This window comes from Atractosteus spatula, chromosome 8 (assembly GCF_055471065.1).
Source record: "Atractosteus spatula isolate fAtrSpa1 chromosome 8, fAtrSpa1.hap1, whole genome shotgun sequence".
Lineage (NCBI taxonomy): Eukaryota > Metazoa > Chordata > Actinopteri > Semionotiformes > Lepisosteidae > Atractosteus > Atractosteus spatula.
In genome coordinates, this window is record NC_142713.1 from 61347984 (window position 1) to 61364531 (window position 16548).

General features: G+C 43.2%; 2 protein-coding genes across 2 annotated transcripts in view; one reads left to right on the forward strand and one right to left on the reverse strand.

Moving 5' to 3' along the window:
- Positions 1 to 272: 272 nt before the first annotated feature.
- Positions 273 to 5775, forward strand: arl1 (ARF like GTPase 1). Its single transcript, XM_088922945.1, has 6 exons — positions 273 to 377; positions 1449 to 1586; positions 2298 to 2379; positions 2813 to 2924; positions 4256 to 4434; positions 5166 to 5775. Exons 1-6 carry the CDS (start codon positions 374 to 376, stop codon positions 5194 to 5196), a joined length of 546 nt encoding a protein of 181 aa, XP_088779071.1. The 5' UTR covers positions 273 to 373; the 3' UTR covers positions 5197 to 5775.
- A 2658-nt stretch (positions 5776 to 8433) lies between these two features.
- utp20 (UTP20 small subunit processome component) overlaps positions 8434 to 16548 on the reverse strand; it is a 42611-nt gene continuing 34496 nt past the window's right edge. Inside the window, exons 54-62 of the mRNA XM_088923548.1 lie at positions 16155 to 16337; positions 15620 to 15751; positions 14816 to 14948; positions 14183 to 14376; positions 12975 to 13046; positions 11662 to 11895; positions 10691 to 10817; positions 9844 to 9989; positions 8434 to 9737 (exon numbers count right to left, since the gene is read on the reverse strand). Coding sequence (XP_088779674.1) covers positions 9582 to 9737; positions 9844 to 9989; positions 10691 to 10817; positions 11662 to 11895; positions 12975 to 13046; positions 14183 to 14376; positions 14816 to 14948; positions 15620 to 15751; positions 16155 to 16337 — 1377 coding nt within the window. The 3' untranslated portion in view covers positions 8434 to 9581. The remainder of the gene's footprint in view (positions 9738 to 9843; positions 9990 to 10690; positions 10818 to 11661; positions 11896 to 12974; positions 13047 to 14182; positions 14377 to 14815; positions 14949 to 15619; positions 15752 to 16154; positions 16338 to 16548) is intronic.

Sequence of the window (16548 nt, forward strand, 5' to 3'; positions counted from 1 at the left end):
TGGTTGCATGGTCTTGATCACGTGTCCGAGGTACTTGTCATTTTGCCATGCGTTTACGGAAGTGAGTGTAAACCTTACAATGAGCAGCACTTTCCTTCAAATATCTTTCAATAATAACAAAAAAAATACACACGCATATGCATAGTCAAAAACACAAAAACCAAGGAATACAACTAGCGTCTACCGTAGAATATTTAAACCTGTTTTAAGAACATCGTATTTTGAGGAACACGTTCATGCATTTGTCGAATCTGGTCTCCTTAAGCGTTAGATAGCTGTGTTGCAGGTCAGTGACACGTCACTGTCTGCAGGACACTGCTGTACAGGAGCGTCACAACAGCAGCTGGAAATACAAACCTACCGCAAAAAAGACATGGGTAAGCTGTTAGATAACTCTCCAATCGCAAATTGAAACAGGGTGCGTGCAGTAAGGTTAGATCTACCGAATGAACGTTGTGCCGAGTAACGGACGTGTGCGTTTTTCAGTTACCAGGAAACGAAATGGTCGACTGCTGATCGATTAATATTCAGTGAGGGTTTTTCTGTTGCTTGGGAAGGGCCACTTAAAATCGTTACTCCTTCGACAGGAGCAGAAGAATGTGGCGGTTCCTGGGGTCTGTGGGTTAAATTAGTTTTCAGGTGTAAGGATATGACTGACACTGTACCGTAGTATTACACCAGATACACGTTGTTCACTCCTACAGATTTTGATATATGAGCAAGGTAGATTAAAGCAGTAAATAAACGTTATTCTTTCTAAGTTGAAATAAATGATTTAAAAAACAGTAGCAGAACAACTGATGAGGCACCTACATAGTTCATCCTAGAGACGATTTTGTATTGTTTCGTGTTGTAATGGTAACTTTAAGAGCGTCTAAAAAACATTTTGTTATTGTAGAAATACAATATCTGTAATTGTTTCGGATTAATGCCGATTCGTTCGTGATTAAAAAGATTAGCAGAGATCACGATATGTTTTTTTTATTAAAAGGATCTCTTAGAAGACTAGGAAACTATGGCTGACTGTGTGGGACTGATATTTGTATTACAGTTTACTGAAAATGTGGGTGTTGACTGTGAGTTCATACCGAAATCGTTGTCAGACGGAACAACCTCCATCTTTGCAAATTATGCTAATTGTCAAGTGTTGGACTAGTGGGGAAAACAATGAGAAAATCTGATTCGTGTGTGTTATCCTAAAACTCGCCTTCTCTGGACAGTCTTTCCTTATTGTGGTCTGAGAGGCGGTTGTTTTATTTTTGTGGAGTGGAAAATAAGAGATTTTAAAAATCCAGGAGCTGAAATGTGCCTCAGGTGGGGGGAAACAGATCTGAAAGATACACTGTGCTGCCCAGAGAAAACCAATGGTGCTGAGAGGAGCAGGTGGTGATTGATTCCCCTTCAGCATTAATCAACCTGATCGATTTCCTCTCTCCCTCTTGCTGAAGGTGGCTTCTTCTCCAGCCTGTTTTCCAGCCTGTTTGGGACCAGGGAGATGAGGATCTTGATCCTGGGGCTGGATGGAGCTGGGAAGACGACTATCCTGTACAGGCTGCAAGTGGGAGAGGTCGTGACAACGATTCCCAGTGAGTAGCTGAGCCGCCTGTCTGCTTGTTGTGCTTCGGAGGAAAGGTTTACTGCAGTCCGGGGAAGATTGCAGTGTCGTGGGGCTCCTGGCTCAATTGCAGCCACACAAGCTTTTCCTCATCACTGTACACACACTGTGTTAGTTTCTGCCCATTCAGTTTCAGAATGAACAATTTTGTTCATTAGATCATGCCATGAGCAGAAATATACAGTTATACAAATGATAAGAGCAGAGGAACAAGTAATAGTTTTATTCCCTGCTGAAAAGAGAAGAAAGAAAACACAACGTTTTCGCCATGGAGCCTTCTTCAGGCTTCTTATCTATTACAAATCATCTGCTATTTGTAATAGATAAGAGATAAGGTAAGATCACTTTATTGGCCATATGCAGTATCTTGCATTAGGAATGAGCTTGCTCTACATGAGACACACAGACAGGGAGAGAAGCTTGGGGTCAGAGCGCAGGGTCAGCCATTTATACAGCACCCCTGGAGCAGCTGGGGTGAAGGGCCTTGCTCGGGCCCAACAGAGGAGGATTCCTCTGCCGGCCGCGGGATACGAACCGGCAACCTTCCGGCCACAGGCGCAGATCCTGAGCCACAGAGCCGCCCCACAGAGCCACTGCTCCGCCCCGGTGTTAATGGCTTTGTTCTGCCTGTCTGCGCAGCTGAAATAACTGCACGTTTTTGTTTCCATCTTTCTTTTGATAGCTATTGGTTTCAATGTCGAAACAGTAACGTATAAGAACCTTAAATTCCAAGTCTGGGACCTTGGAGGACAGACAAGTATAAGGTAAGTTACTTTTGATTTTGGCATCTGTACAGGAGAAAGAACATGCTCATTCTACGTTAGGCTTCACCTACAGTCTTGGAGATTAATGTTTTTAAACTTGTGGAAGATGCTGAGGGGACATGTATTGTACAAATTAAAGACTGTTAAAACTACTCCTCGATGTACAGCATATTCATATCAAAATGTTCATCATACATTTTTGAATTTTACAAGGAAAGGGTATTAGTTGTGTGAGAGTGGGAGCTCTCAAAATGCAATCAACAGTCGCAGGCATGCAAAAGAGAGGTTTTGGAGAGACAGAAGTCTTCTGCTGACTGTGTCTTACAATAAGGTCCACCACAGGTCATTCCAATGAGTTTTTTCTCCAGCAGAATGGCTTGAATGGGGTGGATTTGGTGTTTACTCATTCTTGTTGGCTGCCATCTGTCCTCAGACCGTACTGGCGCTGTTACTACTCCAACACGGATGCGGTGATTTATGTAGTTGACAGCAGCGACCGGGACAGAATGGGAATTTCCAAATCGGAGCTTGTGGCCATGTTGGAGGTATGGAAAGCAGTGGGAAAAAAATCACGAGGTCATTCTCAAACTGAGCTCTTTCACTGTTGTTTTTTCATTGTTTGTTTCCCAGAAATGTAGTCTTACTTTGCTTTTGGTATTGGCCACAAAATTGTCTTCTGCCTTAGGTTTCCCAGGCACCTGTCCGCAGCTGGAGAGCAGTTCCTGTCCTAATGCCTTTCTGTCCTTGGCTTCTTACCCTCCAGCATTTTTAAGCCCTTTATCCAGGACAGGGTCGCAGGGGAGCCGGAGCCCCACCCAGCAGACAACGGGTGCGAGGCAGGAAACACCCTGGATGGGACGCCAGTCCATCGCAGGACAGACTCGTGCACACTCACACCCAGGGCAGATTTTCCCAGAAGCCAGTTAACCTACCTGTATGTTTTTGGACTGTGGAAGAAAACCTGAGCACCTGGAGGAAACACACGTGACCACAGGAAGAACATGCAAACTCCACACAGAAAGCACCCCAATCTAGAATTGAATCCAAGGGCCCTAGTGCTCCTTGGCAGAAGTGATAAAGAAGTCCCCCTTCTTTTTTTTTCTCAAATAAAGTGGTTTTCTAATGGTAGGAAAGGTGGAAAAAGGCATTTTTGAGCTCAGTTGTTAATAGGTATTTGTCTCGTTATAAGTGAGTGTATTCAACAAAGAATGAATTTCACATACTCAGAGTCCACTGGTTTAGCCATCCGCTGAAATGCCGGGACTTGGTTTTAGCTGATATGTTTTGCAGCTCTGTTATAGTTCTGCTCCTGTTGTAACCGTTCTGTTGTGACGGCTTCAGAAAGCTGAAGACTTTGAACACTTCCACCAGAGAGGGTTCTTTTCTTAATCAGTTTCCAGACGGGCTTCAAGATTTCATTGTTGCTGGCTCAGTCACAAGACCCCTTGCTCCTCTCTAAGCAGTGGTCAGCTGAGCCTCCTGAGGAATCTCCCCATTCAATTGTGGCACGAAATTCCCTTTTAGTTTGTTCAGTGCCTCTGACAACATCCTGTTCCATTTCTTGCTCCTACGTATGCAGATATTCCTAAAATTAACTGTAACTGAACTGCAGAAACCTGCTTGTGTCAAATCTTTCAGTAGTATTCGTTTTCAGTCTAAAGCTTTTCATCTGAAAATATTGGGTGGAATTTTCAACTGCATTTACACTCAAACGCCATTTGCAACATTTTTAAAATGTCAGATTGTTACTAAATTAAAAAAATATATTTTTTTCAGGAGCATTGCTAATGTTCTTCATAAAGCCACTTTGACATTGAGATTCGCAGTCTGACAAGGTTCTTTAAGGTTAATGGAGAGCTTTTTGTTTCTGTCACAGGAGGAGGAGCTGAAAAAGGCTATACTTGTGGTGTTTGCCAACAAACAGGATATGGAGCAAGCGATGACACCCACAGAAGTGGCAAACTCACTTGGGTTACCTGCACTAAAGGACAGGAAATGGCAGATTTTCAAAACATCTGCGACAAAAGGCACTGGATTAGATGAAGCCATGGAGTGGTATGTTGAACAGCTGTAAAGCATAAAATGTTAATTTAGCCTGAGATTAACACAACACAATCTTTCATACTGGAAACGTAGGGAATGTTTTTTCATCCGCTGATTAACTGTATACTGTTGTCCTGTCACAAAAGCAGAAAAACGCCCTCAGGCATCTGTTTGGAATTAAGATAGCATTTATATTTATAAAGCTAAACCGAGCATTTTTAAAGCAGTAGCATTTCCACAGTGTGCCCCGATCTTATCTGATCTCGAAAGCACTGCAAGCATGGACCTGGTCAGTCCTGGGGTGAGACCACTACAGAAAGGCAGGCTGCTGCTGTTACTGGTGCTGGTGGACCAGTAGATGGTGCTCTTCCCTCTTACGGTTTTAGAAGGTGCCAAACTGAGGTCTTGACGACTTGGTCATAAAAGATCCCGTGGCACTGTTGGAGACAGTGGAGGATCCAGATGAAATTCCACTATATTTGTATAATCAGTCTTCCCTGAACTCCCCCCTCAGTTCAGTTGGAAAAGCAGAATCGGAAGTCACTGCCTGCTCTGTTATGTGTTGGGGCTGCTGGTGCAGACTGGCTCTCGCCTGTCACCAAGGGGAGTCTTCAGAGGCTGATGAAGTGAATCCCCTTCTTTTAAGAGCAAAATGCCTGAAACTATTGTAATTGTTGAGCTTACTGTATGTTAGTCACGGAAGGCCAAATCATGATCGAATGCTTTTTTTTTCTTTTGTGCAGGTTGGTTGAAGCTCTGAAAAGCAGACAGTAAATGTGCAGTGTTGTTCTTTAACCCTCTCGACATTTATCTCCTACTTGTAAATACTCTCCAAGAAATTGTTGGACCAGGAAGTGTATTAACAAGTTAAAGGCTGAGACACGCTCAAACACAAACGTTTTCAGGAAGCCAGAAGGAACAGCTGTGCTCATCCACATGTGGGTTAAGAACTACCTGTGGCTGATGGTGAAAGAAGTGATATTTTTTTCAACGATGGGGCCTCAGTCTGTGACCTCAGGAAGAGGAAGTTAGTGCCACTGCACTGCAAACACCTTTTACCTAACTTTTTGTTGCAGCTTATGTACTGGTGTTATTTTTTTGTATTTATGTGGATTTCATGGGTTTGAAGACTTAGATTGGGCTTTATTAGTACATTTGTGTTGCTTTTACAGATCCCATGTTTTGCTTGGTGTTTTAATTAGAAACTGACACTAATATAAAATATAAAAATGCTTGGGATGTCTTCCAAATCTCATATTTATCAATGTCTTCAGAAGAGGATGGATTCTGTAAATTGTGATGTTTTCACACTAAGATCTCAATAAATACCGTACTCATTTTTTCTTGCTCAAATAACTGATCTTTAAACTTCTCTTTTCACCACAAAGTATTCTTTTGACCAAGGGTTTTGACAAAGGACAGTTCAAGACATTCCCCATATAACTGTACATTGGTTATATGAATAAATACAGCCAGCAGCTACAGTGGTGTGAAAAAGTGTTTGCCCCCTTCCTGATTTCTTATTTTTTTGCATGTTTGTCACACTGAAATGTTTCAGGTCATCAAATAAATTGAAATATTAGACAAAGATAACACAAGTAAACACAAAATGCAGTTTTTAAATGAAGGTTTTTATTATTAAGGGAAAAAAAAAATCCAAACCTACATGGCCCTGTGTGAAAAAGTGATTGCCCCCCCTGTTAAAACATAAATCAACTGTGGTTTATCAGATCTTTGGAAAGCTGAGTTCAATTTCTCTAGCCACACCCAGGCCTGATTACTGCCACACCTGTTCTCAATCAAGAAATCACTTAAATAGGACCTGCCTGACAAAGTGAAGTAGACCAAAAGATCCTCAAAAGCTAGACATCATGCTGCGATCCAAACAAATTCAGGAACAAATGAGAAACAGAGTAATTGAGATTTATCAGTCTGGAAAAGGTTATAAAGCCATTTCTAAAGCTTTGGGACTCCAGTGAACCACAGTGAGAGCCATTATCCACAAATGGCAAAAACATGGAACAGTGGTGAACCTTCCCAGGAGTGGCCGGCCGACCAAAATTACCCCAAGAGCGCAGTGACGACTCATCCAAGAGGTCAGGAAAAAAACCCCACAACAACATCCAAAGAACTGCAGGCTTCACTTGCCTCAGTTAAGGTCAGTGTTCATGACTCCACCATAAGAAAGAGACGGCAAAAATGGCCTGCATGGCAGAGTTCCAAGACGAAAACCACTGCTGAGCAAAAAGAACATAAAGGCTCGTCTCAGTTTTGCCAGAAAACATCTTGATGATCCCCAAGACTTTTGGGAAAATACTCTGTGGACTGACGAGACAAAAGTTGAACTTTTTGGAAGGTGTGTCCCCCATTACATCTGGCGTAAAAGTAACACAGCATTTCAGAAAAGGAACATCATACCAACAGTAAAATATGGTGGTGGTAGTGGGATGGTCTGGGGCTGTTTTGCTGATTCAGGACCTGGAAGACTTGCTGTGGTAAATAAAACCATGAATTCTGCTGTCTACCAAAAAATCCTGAAGGAGAATGTCCGGCCATCCGTTCGTGACCTCAAGCTGAAGCGCACTTGGGTTCTGCAGCAGGACAATGATCCAAAACACACCAGCAAGTCCACCTCTGAATGGCTTAAGAAAAACAAAATGAAGACTTTGGAGTGGCCTAGTCAAAGTCCTGACCTGAATCCGATTGAGATGTTGTGGCATGACCTTAAAAAAGCGGTTAAGGCTCGAAAACCCTCCAATGTGGCTGAATTACAACAATTCTGCAAAGATGAGTGGGCCAAAATTCCTCCACAGCGCTGTAAAAGACTCATTGCCAGTTATCGCAAACGCTTGATTGTGCTGCTAAGGGTGGCCCAACCAGTTATTAGGTTTAGGGGGCAATCACTTTTTCACACAGGGCCATGTAGGTTTGGATTTTTTTTTTCCCTTAATAATAAAAAACCTTCATTTAAAAACTGCATTTTGTGTTTACTTGTGTTACCTTTGTCTAATATTTCAATTTGTTTGATGATCTGAAACATTTCAGTGTGACAAACATGCAAAAAAATAAGACATCAGGAAGGGGGCAAACACTTTTTCACACCACTGTATATCAATCTGCAACTAACAACTGGCAATACACTAAAGGTCAGCAGGTGTGAGCCTGGCCAATTCCTGTATGAGAGACCTTCTGGGAAAGCTAAGATTACTGCTGGAAGAGGTGTTAATGGGGCCAGCAGGGGGCGCTCACCCTGCAGTCTATGTGGGTCTTAATGCCCCAGCACAGTGATGGGACACGATACTGAGAAAAAGATACCTTTCCAAGGAAGAAACGTAAAACCGAGGTCCTGACTCTGTGGTCATTAAAAATCCTAGGGTTTTTCTTGAAAAGAGTAGGGGGTGTTATCCCGGCATCCTGGACCTGTTTCCCCCTGGCCTTTACCAGTCATGGCCTCCTAATAACCCCCATCTCTGAACTGGCTCCATCACTCTGCTCTCCTCCCCACTGAGAGCTGGTGTGTGGGGAGAGTACTAGTGCACTCCTGCTGCCGTCACATCATCCACACACACAACGAAGACTCCACAGCCAAAACGTTGCGTTTCCTTTCTTCTCTTTTCAGCATGGAATAAGTAAATGTAAACATTTTATGGTATGGCTGTTAAAATGCAATACTACATCTGTCCACCAGATGCCACTGAAGCACTGTAATTATTTTTCAGCTGGGAACAAAGGCCTAAAACACTTTCATAGCTGATGTTTTCTACTGACCATGAAAATGCCATTTCATAATATTCTTCAAATTCATCTAATGATCAGCTAATTAAACTGTGATACTGGACCTCCATTGTTGGCTTCCCTTTACACTGCCCCTCTCCTACACGTAAAAAAGAAATTTTAAATCTCCACTGGTTACATGCCATTCTCAAAAAAGCTGAGAGGAAACGCTACCAAGAAGTATTCCACGTTCAGCACAAAATGAAGACTGAAATGAGGACAGAGCAGCACAAGTCATTCCCCAAAGCAGAGGGATTTAGTAAAACAGGTATACGTGAAATTTCACATAAAATATAACTATATAAGTAAAACATTTGGTGTCTCTCGTTGGATTGAATCTTTATCTTGCAAAAGGGCATTATGATTAGTTTCTTTGTCAGTGTGGGTTCTGTTTCTAAATGATCACACATTTGGCTGCTTTAAGTAGAATGGATTCGTCTTACACGTTGTAACTCTTAATGCATCATTACAAAGTAACAACAAAAAAAGAAAAGGCCAAGCACAACGGTATTATTTGTGCTTAGAAAGCATGAAGCCAATCTTGTCAGACTGGTACAAGGGTGTTTCCTACAGAAGACATCGGATGAATCAGACATAGCTCTTATATTGAATGGCGTGTAGGTAAAGAGCTCACAGCACTGGGCAGAAAAAGCACCAATAGCTTGTGCTGGGAGGGCACAAAGGGCATTAGCATCAGGGTTTAATTCAAAACACCCACAGAGCAATGGAAAATGAAAACTAAACTGAAGAGCATTTCATATATGAACAGATTTGTGAACCAGCTGTCACTCGTCCATCTGGACCGGAATCTCTAGACCAATGTCCCCCTATAACCACCAAGGACACTGTGCTGTTGGAGGTGCCTGTATGATCTGGGCTTCCTGAAAGTCCCTTTGAATTCATTGGGCTGCTGGTGCAGAATGGCCACTGCGTCTCTCCCAGGTGGGGGCTGCACTTAACAAGTGAAATAATTTTAATGTGTTTTCATCATTAGTTTTTTCTTAGTGGTGAAAATAACATATTTCACAGAGTATTAAATGCAACACGCACCTCAAGACATTTGATATCCTCTATTAATCTCCTTTGTATGTTGTGTGTGGCTGTCTGGACTGTGTTTAACAAGGTCACTTTCAGGTTCCAGTAACACACAAAAACAATCACTTTAAGTGTGACTGGACACACAATGGTATCCTTTTAAAAAATAAAGTACGGATTTTTAATACAAAAAGTATTTTCAGCCTTACATTATTTACTGAAAGTGAAGTTAAAGATTGCCATCAGTACTGTCATCGTGACACGAGGTGCACACTCCTTAATGGCCAATGAAATTCACTCCCTAAAGCCTGGGGAGGTAGCAGCTGCTACTTCAAGTGTCTGCTGGTTCCTCACTCCACCATTGCCAAGTCTTTCAGTCCACGGCTTTTGTGCCTCTTGGCCTTATATCCGGGACGCAGAAATTCAATCTTCCTCTTCCTGGCTTCTATCTTCTTCTGGTGTTTCTTCAGTTTCTTGCTCGCAGCGACATCAGGATTGGCAACCGCCTGTGTGGAAATGGGAGACACGGATCAGCGCAGCTCGATCTCTAAGAGCCGAGCGGCTCGGAGGCTCGGAGGCCAGGCCCCAGCCGTGTCGCTCCGACAGCCTCACCTGCATGGCCTTGTGCCGTTTCCGCACAGCCCGCCTCTGTGTGGCCTGTTTCTGAACAGCGGCGAAGGCCAGAGAGAAGCTCTCCAGGCCCACCAACTTCTTCAGCAGCTCGATAATTTCCTGGGAAAGGTTCTTCAGAGTAGGATCTGGAAAGACGAACGGCATCTTAATCTTTCCAGAATGCTGGACAGAAATCACATTGCTACACACAGAGCTTCCAGGTAAGAAAAATGCTGAGAACGTTAAAAAAGTGCAACACTGAAATGTGATAGTGTCAGCTAAATGACCAAAGGAAATCCAATTACTACGAATTCAAAGGTAGCCTAAGAAAGGTTACAAACAATAGGTCACTCAGCCCATCTAGCCTGTAATTCACCTCAACACTTGAAGAACAGGTGAGAAATATCCTGTGATGATTGGAATGAGAACAGAAAAACTGAGCAGCCCTGCTGTGGAACGTTTTCTACATGGCGTTAACTTATACAGAATTCGCTCCAGTATCTGATTTGTTTCAAAGTGGAATAACACAGACAAGGACGCACAGCACCTGTGGCTTCTGCTTTTTGATTTCTTTCCCCTTCAGAATATTTTTATTAAGGATCATTCTGCTAGTCCAAGGCTTATGTAGAGGAACATACAAACTAGACAATTCAAACAAAGGCTGTGGCGTTAGACTAAAGATCCATTAAGTCTGGACTGGATGTTGTTCAGAAGGTCAGGGGGACAAGCTTTGGTTGGTTACAAGGAACAAGAGCTGGGTTACTCTCAAGGAGTATTATATCCCATAATATCCGATGTTATATCTGCACAGACTGATCACATCACAAGGGCTGTAAATCAGCAGTACCTTGCTCTGCGTAAGTGCTGTCCAGTTCTCTGTACAGGGGTTCAATTATGGTGGTCAGATAAGGGCTCAGCCTGTCTTTCCCAAGATGAACCGAAATGGCACCCAGGAACTTGAAGACACAGGTCCTCTGCAAGAAAGGAAAGGGAAATCACACAGACTTTCTCACAAAAACAAATTAAGATACTTGAGTTTCTAGACTGACATTTTTTCTACTCTTAAATCCTATTTTTGCAACAACTAACACGTCAAACGGAAAGACATATTAATCTTGCGCATAAAACCCTAGATGAGCCCTCACATTCACTCTTTTTAGAATATACCCTCCTACCCTCTGGGAGGAGGTGTAACAGATCCCCTGCATTAAGACCGAGAGAACCTTCACGTCCTTCATACCCAAAAGCATTCAGCTGTTGAACAATGAAAAGAAAGGTCTCATTACTATTGTCATTTTTAGACTCTTTTAATAGCTACTTTTAATCTTAAGGTACTGGAAGAGTCCTGACGGAGCGATGTTGTTAAATGTTGTTTTCTATTATGGGATTGCACTGTTGCTGTACTGGATTATTGTCCTATACAGCATGTTATACGTTTACGAGCTCTCGATGCGCAAGCCCAATTCCCTTAGCGGCAACAGAGGTTAATTCTATAAACTGAAAAAAAAAGCATTTCATTGCACTTGCGAATATGACAAATAAACTGAACTGCGCTGATCAATTACCTAGACAGAGAAAAAACAACAAACAAGCAGAGAAACACTTTTTCTGGGCTTCCTTCGTCCTAGCGATGGGAACGAGCAGCTCAAGGGCTCTCTCACGTTCTGTCAGCAGACTAACGGTCCCGCTGGCTCAGCTCCACGGCTGTAACGCTGAGTGATGGTATGGGTGTCACAAGCCGCAGGAACACCCAACTGCTACGCTCCCGAAATGCAGGGTGCGGCGAACGTTAAGAGCAAGAGATGGCACTCGAGTCACCTTCAAGGGGTCCTTCGGCGTGCTGGCGGCCTCCCTCTTGGCCAGCACGGACAGCTTCTTCATCACCCACAGCAGCGAGGGCGGCCTGTCCGGGCCCCGCGAGTCTCTCGCCCCGCCGGCCGGCTCCTCGGCCTCCTCCTCGCCGGCCGAATCCTCCCCCGCCCCCGCCAGCGGCTCGGGGTCCGGCGCCAGCAGGTAGATCACCTTGGCCACAAAGACGAGGTTCTTCACCACCTGGAAGAGAAATAACCAGCTGAAATCGGCAGCCCCTCTGGGAAGGGAAGGCATCTTCAGGAGAGATATCGACAGTATGAGCACAATGAACGTCTTATCGGTTCTTCGCAAATGACAAAAGATAATACTGCCTCTCGGTTGCAACACGATTATTCCATGCTTTTAAATAATAAAATTCCCTGTTTTAAATCATTAAATATTCTTGGAGCTGCTTGAATTTAAATGAATGTCCTCAGTTCATTTAAATGCTGCAGCTGGTCACAGCACAGTATTTGAGAACAGGCAGCAGTGTGCCGAGTGCTCAGGGCTCAGGACTGTACCCCCTGAGCGATGTGGGTTCAAATCCCACGTGGGACACTTCTGTTTCAACCCTGTACAAGGTACTTCATCCCAATACATACTGCCTAAATATGTTAATAGGTCTGCATTGTAAGTTCACCATTCACCATTAGTGAAAAGGAACAGACAGGTCATTTAATTCAATGGCAGGTTTAATAAAGCCCAGTTTTGATTAGTTTCAGTTTCAGCACGGGAAAAAAAACAAAGTGAGGAAATTATTCAGAAAAATAATAGTAATTTCAAAGACTGTGGGGAAGAAGAGTGCAAGAAGGCGTTGAGTTTTCTAATCACCTGAAGTCATGAAAATGATCACCACTCCACAATAAAAAAAATCGCACTGAAGTTTTCCACATCCTAAGCAAGCCACCTCGGGCAAAATCTTTTTTTTCTAAACCAGGACAACCAGTTTAAGATCAAACAACAGATCCTTTCAGAGCAGTCCTTGGGCAGCACTGAGAGGCAGTTTTAATTAAAAATTACTGAACAAAATCTGCCTTAATTCAGGTTTCAGGCCTTAATCTTCCAGTAAACAATCCTGCCTGTTACTTCTTGCTCAGAGGGTCGCTGCGATATTTGACTTGCCAACTCCTGTGTTCCAGACAAGACGAAGCTTCTCTGGCCCAGGCTGACCGCAGGCTCTGAGCACAGCTCCGCGCGGTGAAAGGGCCTCTTGTTCGCAGCTCTTCTTGAGATTATTAATGCCTGAACTGTAACAAAGAACCGGCTGTGAGGCCTCGTACCTGCTCTCCCAGCGACTGATCCAGGAACTTCGACTGCAGCTGATGACAGAATGATAAAACCAGCTCTCTCATCTGCGGGGAATAAAGGGAGCAGAGTAGTCATTTCTCCTGGGTGCCAGCCAGGTCCAGCTTACAGGATCTAATTAAGATGTTACGTAATACCTCCAAAAGGGATTCTTAGCTATTATGGAGGAATTTTAATGCTAACTGAAAGCCCTTTCCATTTAACTCCATTTAGGCCACTGTATAAAAAAGTGAAACCAAACTGAAGAGACTGCTGAGCAGTTAATTCTAAGTTAATTTGATTTCTAGGGTTTGACATCTTTCGTATTTCTTTTCCTTTTAGAGAGTGGAAAAATCTTATATGGTAATGTTGACAGCAGCCGTCTGACCACCTTGTATCCTGATTTTGTTAGGTATCAGAAGATAAGCAAGATACTGCTGTACGTGGTGTTGGTGGACCAGTAGGTGGCGCTCTTGCCTCAAAAGTTCCAAACCAGGACCAGGGGATATTGTACTATAGGAGGTGCCACCCTTTGAATGAGACATTAAACTGAGGTCCTGAGTATTTGGTCATTAAAGATCTAGTGGCACTATCCGTAACAGTAGGGGAGTTAATTCCTGTCTTGACCACATTTGACTCATGGCTTGTACAATCTGGCCTACTTAAAACTCTCCTTTAATTGACTGGTGAACCAATACCTCCCTTCTGTACCTAGTCAGTCTGATGTGGAGTGGGCAGCTGACTAACTGTGTCTGCTGTGCATAACCCAGCTGAGACACAAATGGCAACAGATTGCAGCTCAGCAGGCGTGAGCCTGGCCAGCACCGGGATGGGAGACCTCCTGGGAAAAACTAAGGTTGCAGCTGGTAGAGGTATTAGAGGGGCCAGTATATAAGTATAAGGAATTATTATTATTACTTCACTAGAAACCCTCCTATATGCAAAGTATTTAAGGTCCTTAGGCATACATAAAAAAGCAAGGAACTGGCAGCAGTAGAGTTGCTGAAAATGTCTTTGCATTTATGTCTCCTAGTGCACAGTGTCCACAGTCACCATTTTGATGCACAAATGGTCTTCACACCTGCTGAGCTCACACCAGCATGTTTAAAGCTGCTCATTTTAAATCGTTTTTAAAAGTTGGAAATTTCAAATATTAGTTTGCAAGGGATGGAAATAAAAGGTGCCCTGAGACTTTTCCTCATACCTTTTTGTCTAGATTATCCAGTAAGAAAGTGGTGGCTACAGGCTCTGATGTCTTCCCATTTCCTTCAGCGTTCCTGTTGTTCCACTGGCTCACCAAATCCTCCGGATCGTGAGCAGCAAACAGCAAACCAAAAATCTGAGACGCAGTCAGCCACACCCAGGAATGGGGGTACCACAGATGAGAGTCGATGTGACCTAAATGAATAAAATTTCAAAAGAAGAGGAAAAACAACCACGCAGGTTATTGTAATGAAGCACAAACACCATGACATTTGTACAGCCACACGTGGTATTTGTGAACACAGATTCGTGTATTTCATTTCCCTCCATCCATTTTCTGACCACTTTATCCAATACAGGGGAGCCAGTCTCTCCCAGCAAGCAGCGGTGAAAAACGCAAATGAAAAAATTAGATCTTTGCCATCAAACTGTTGCCATTAATTGAAGCTGAGATCAATTCAAACCTAGAACTCAGCCTGAGTCCCTTAGAACGATCACTTGCACGGCTGAGATACACACTTAAATTCATGCAAACGAACAGAGAAAGCATGATACATTAACAGAACAGCCTGCAGCCCCCTCCAGGATAGTAGGTACGATTTTCCAGAGGACAAGAGATAAAGGAAACACTTACTCCAGATTTTCCTGAGGGTTTCCTGTGGTTTGGAAAGCTGCAGGAAGTTACATTCCTTCATCAGTTTCGTCACCAGAGTGAGAAGACTGAACAGCAGTCTGTCAGCAGCCTTTTCATCGGCTTCCTCTTCAATCTGACGGAACAGGAAGGCAGGAAAGCAGTATTATTTTCGCCTTGTCTACTCTTTGGGCTTCTGAAGCTGTTTTCCTGAATTCAGGAAATGGGAATAAGGGTCTCGTGTCCTTTTTTTCAATAGAGGACAGAAATCAGCTTTGCTGATTTTTGTGGAGACAACACAAGGCTGCTGTAGGACATATGCTGCCATTCTCACTTAGATCTCCAATAACAGTCACTGTATGATTTCCATTTCTCAAATAACATATAATTACAACGGAATTTGAACAAAGATGCAAACCAGGCTTCCAGATCAACCATCTACCAACAAGATGTCCTTTCATGTGACTCTGAGTGCATATTATGTTGTTAAGACTAAACCACAAACCTACAATTTTTAAATAAAATTGATTTAAAATACAACCAAATATGCAATTAAAAGACTTACACCAAATAGCATGCCATTATAAAAACATGCACAGAATAGGAAAATGGAGAAACAAGCTTATGTTATGGCTAATGAACCAACATGACCACTTACTTTTTACACTACACCTGTGTCACCTCAATACCCGTGTTAGCAGTCAAATGCACCAAGACCCAAGGGTGCAACTGCAGAAGTGGAACAGTGTTTTTAATACTGTTTGTGGGCTTTTGGGCTTCTTTTCACCAAACTGAAGAATAACTCACGTTTTCAAACTTCGAAGGGTCGATCTCACTTTCAATAAGAGGGAGCAGATCCTCCAGTCGTCTGCCGAATTGCAGACCTTCTCCTTCTGCGAACAGCCCACAGACCTGGACCCCCAGGCGCCGGAGTGAGCTCTGCAGGAGACAGAGACGGACACGGGATCTCAGGACTTTCACACACCCAGGGGTTTAAAAGAGGCAGCCCAGGATGGACCAACAGTGACACACACAAGTGAAAGCTGAGAGCGAGTGGGACTGAAAATGGGAGGCATGTGCTGTAGGATTCTGGATCTTACTGTTATTAACTGATCCAAGGATTATAAGGATCCTTAACTTCCTTGAAAGGAGTCAGGATATTTTGTTCCACACTCCTGCAACCTTTTGTATAAAGTAGTGCCACCTGGTCTTGGTTTTAAATACACTTATAAGTAGTTTAGTCCTCTGGTTTGTTTCACTGCTTATTCTGAAGAAGTCCTCTGAGTTGACCAAGTTGAGTAATTTTGCCAACTAAACTTAAAATGAATCTGCTAGCTTGTACCTTCTTGTCAGTGAGCCAGGCTTGCACCAAGGCATACATGTTGTCCTGGTGGTCTACGTCCAGCTTGCTGAGAAGTGATTTGATAGCCAGGGCAGCCATCTTCTTGCACTTCGGAGAATCATCATTCACCATCATCAAGGCAAGAGGAGCAAACAACAGGCCGCAGTGGTGATGCAGTAGTTTCTAATGCAGACACAGACAACAGAAAATGCTCAAGTCATACAGCAGCTGTGCTGGTGATAGCCTTTCCAGACCACCTCGTAAGAACGTTTAAGAATCGCCCGAGCTACAGCACCTTGCAAAAACTATTCACCCTCTTCTACAGCTGTCACATTTTTTTTAACTACATATGATGTGAACACACAAAATGAAAGATTTAAAAAAGGTAAAGTGA

Excerpts from the sequence above, each read along its gene's own strand:
- arl1 (XM_088922945.1), top strand. Across the intron at positions 1,587-2,297 it reads GGTCGTGACAACGATTCCCA|CTATTGGTTTCAATGTCGAA; the intron begins GTGAGTAGCTGA and ends TTCTTTTGATAG. Across the intron at positions 2,380-2,812 it reads GGAGGACAGACAAGTATAAG|ACCGTACTGGCGCTGTTACT; the intron begins GTAAGTTACTTT and ends ATCTGTCCTCAG.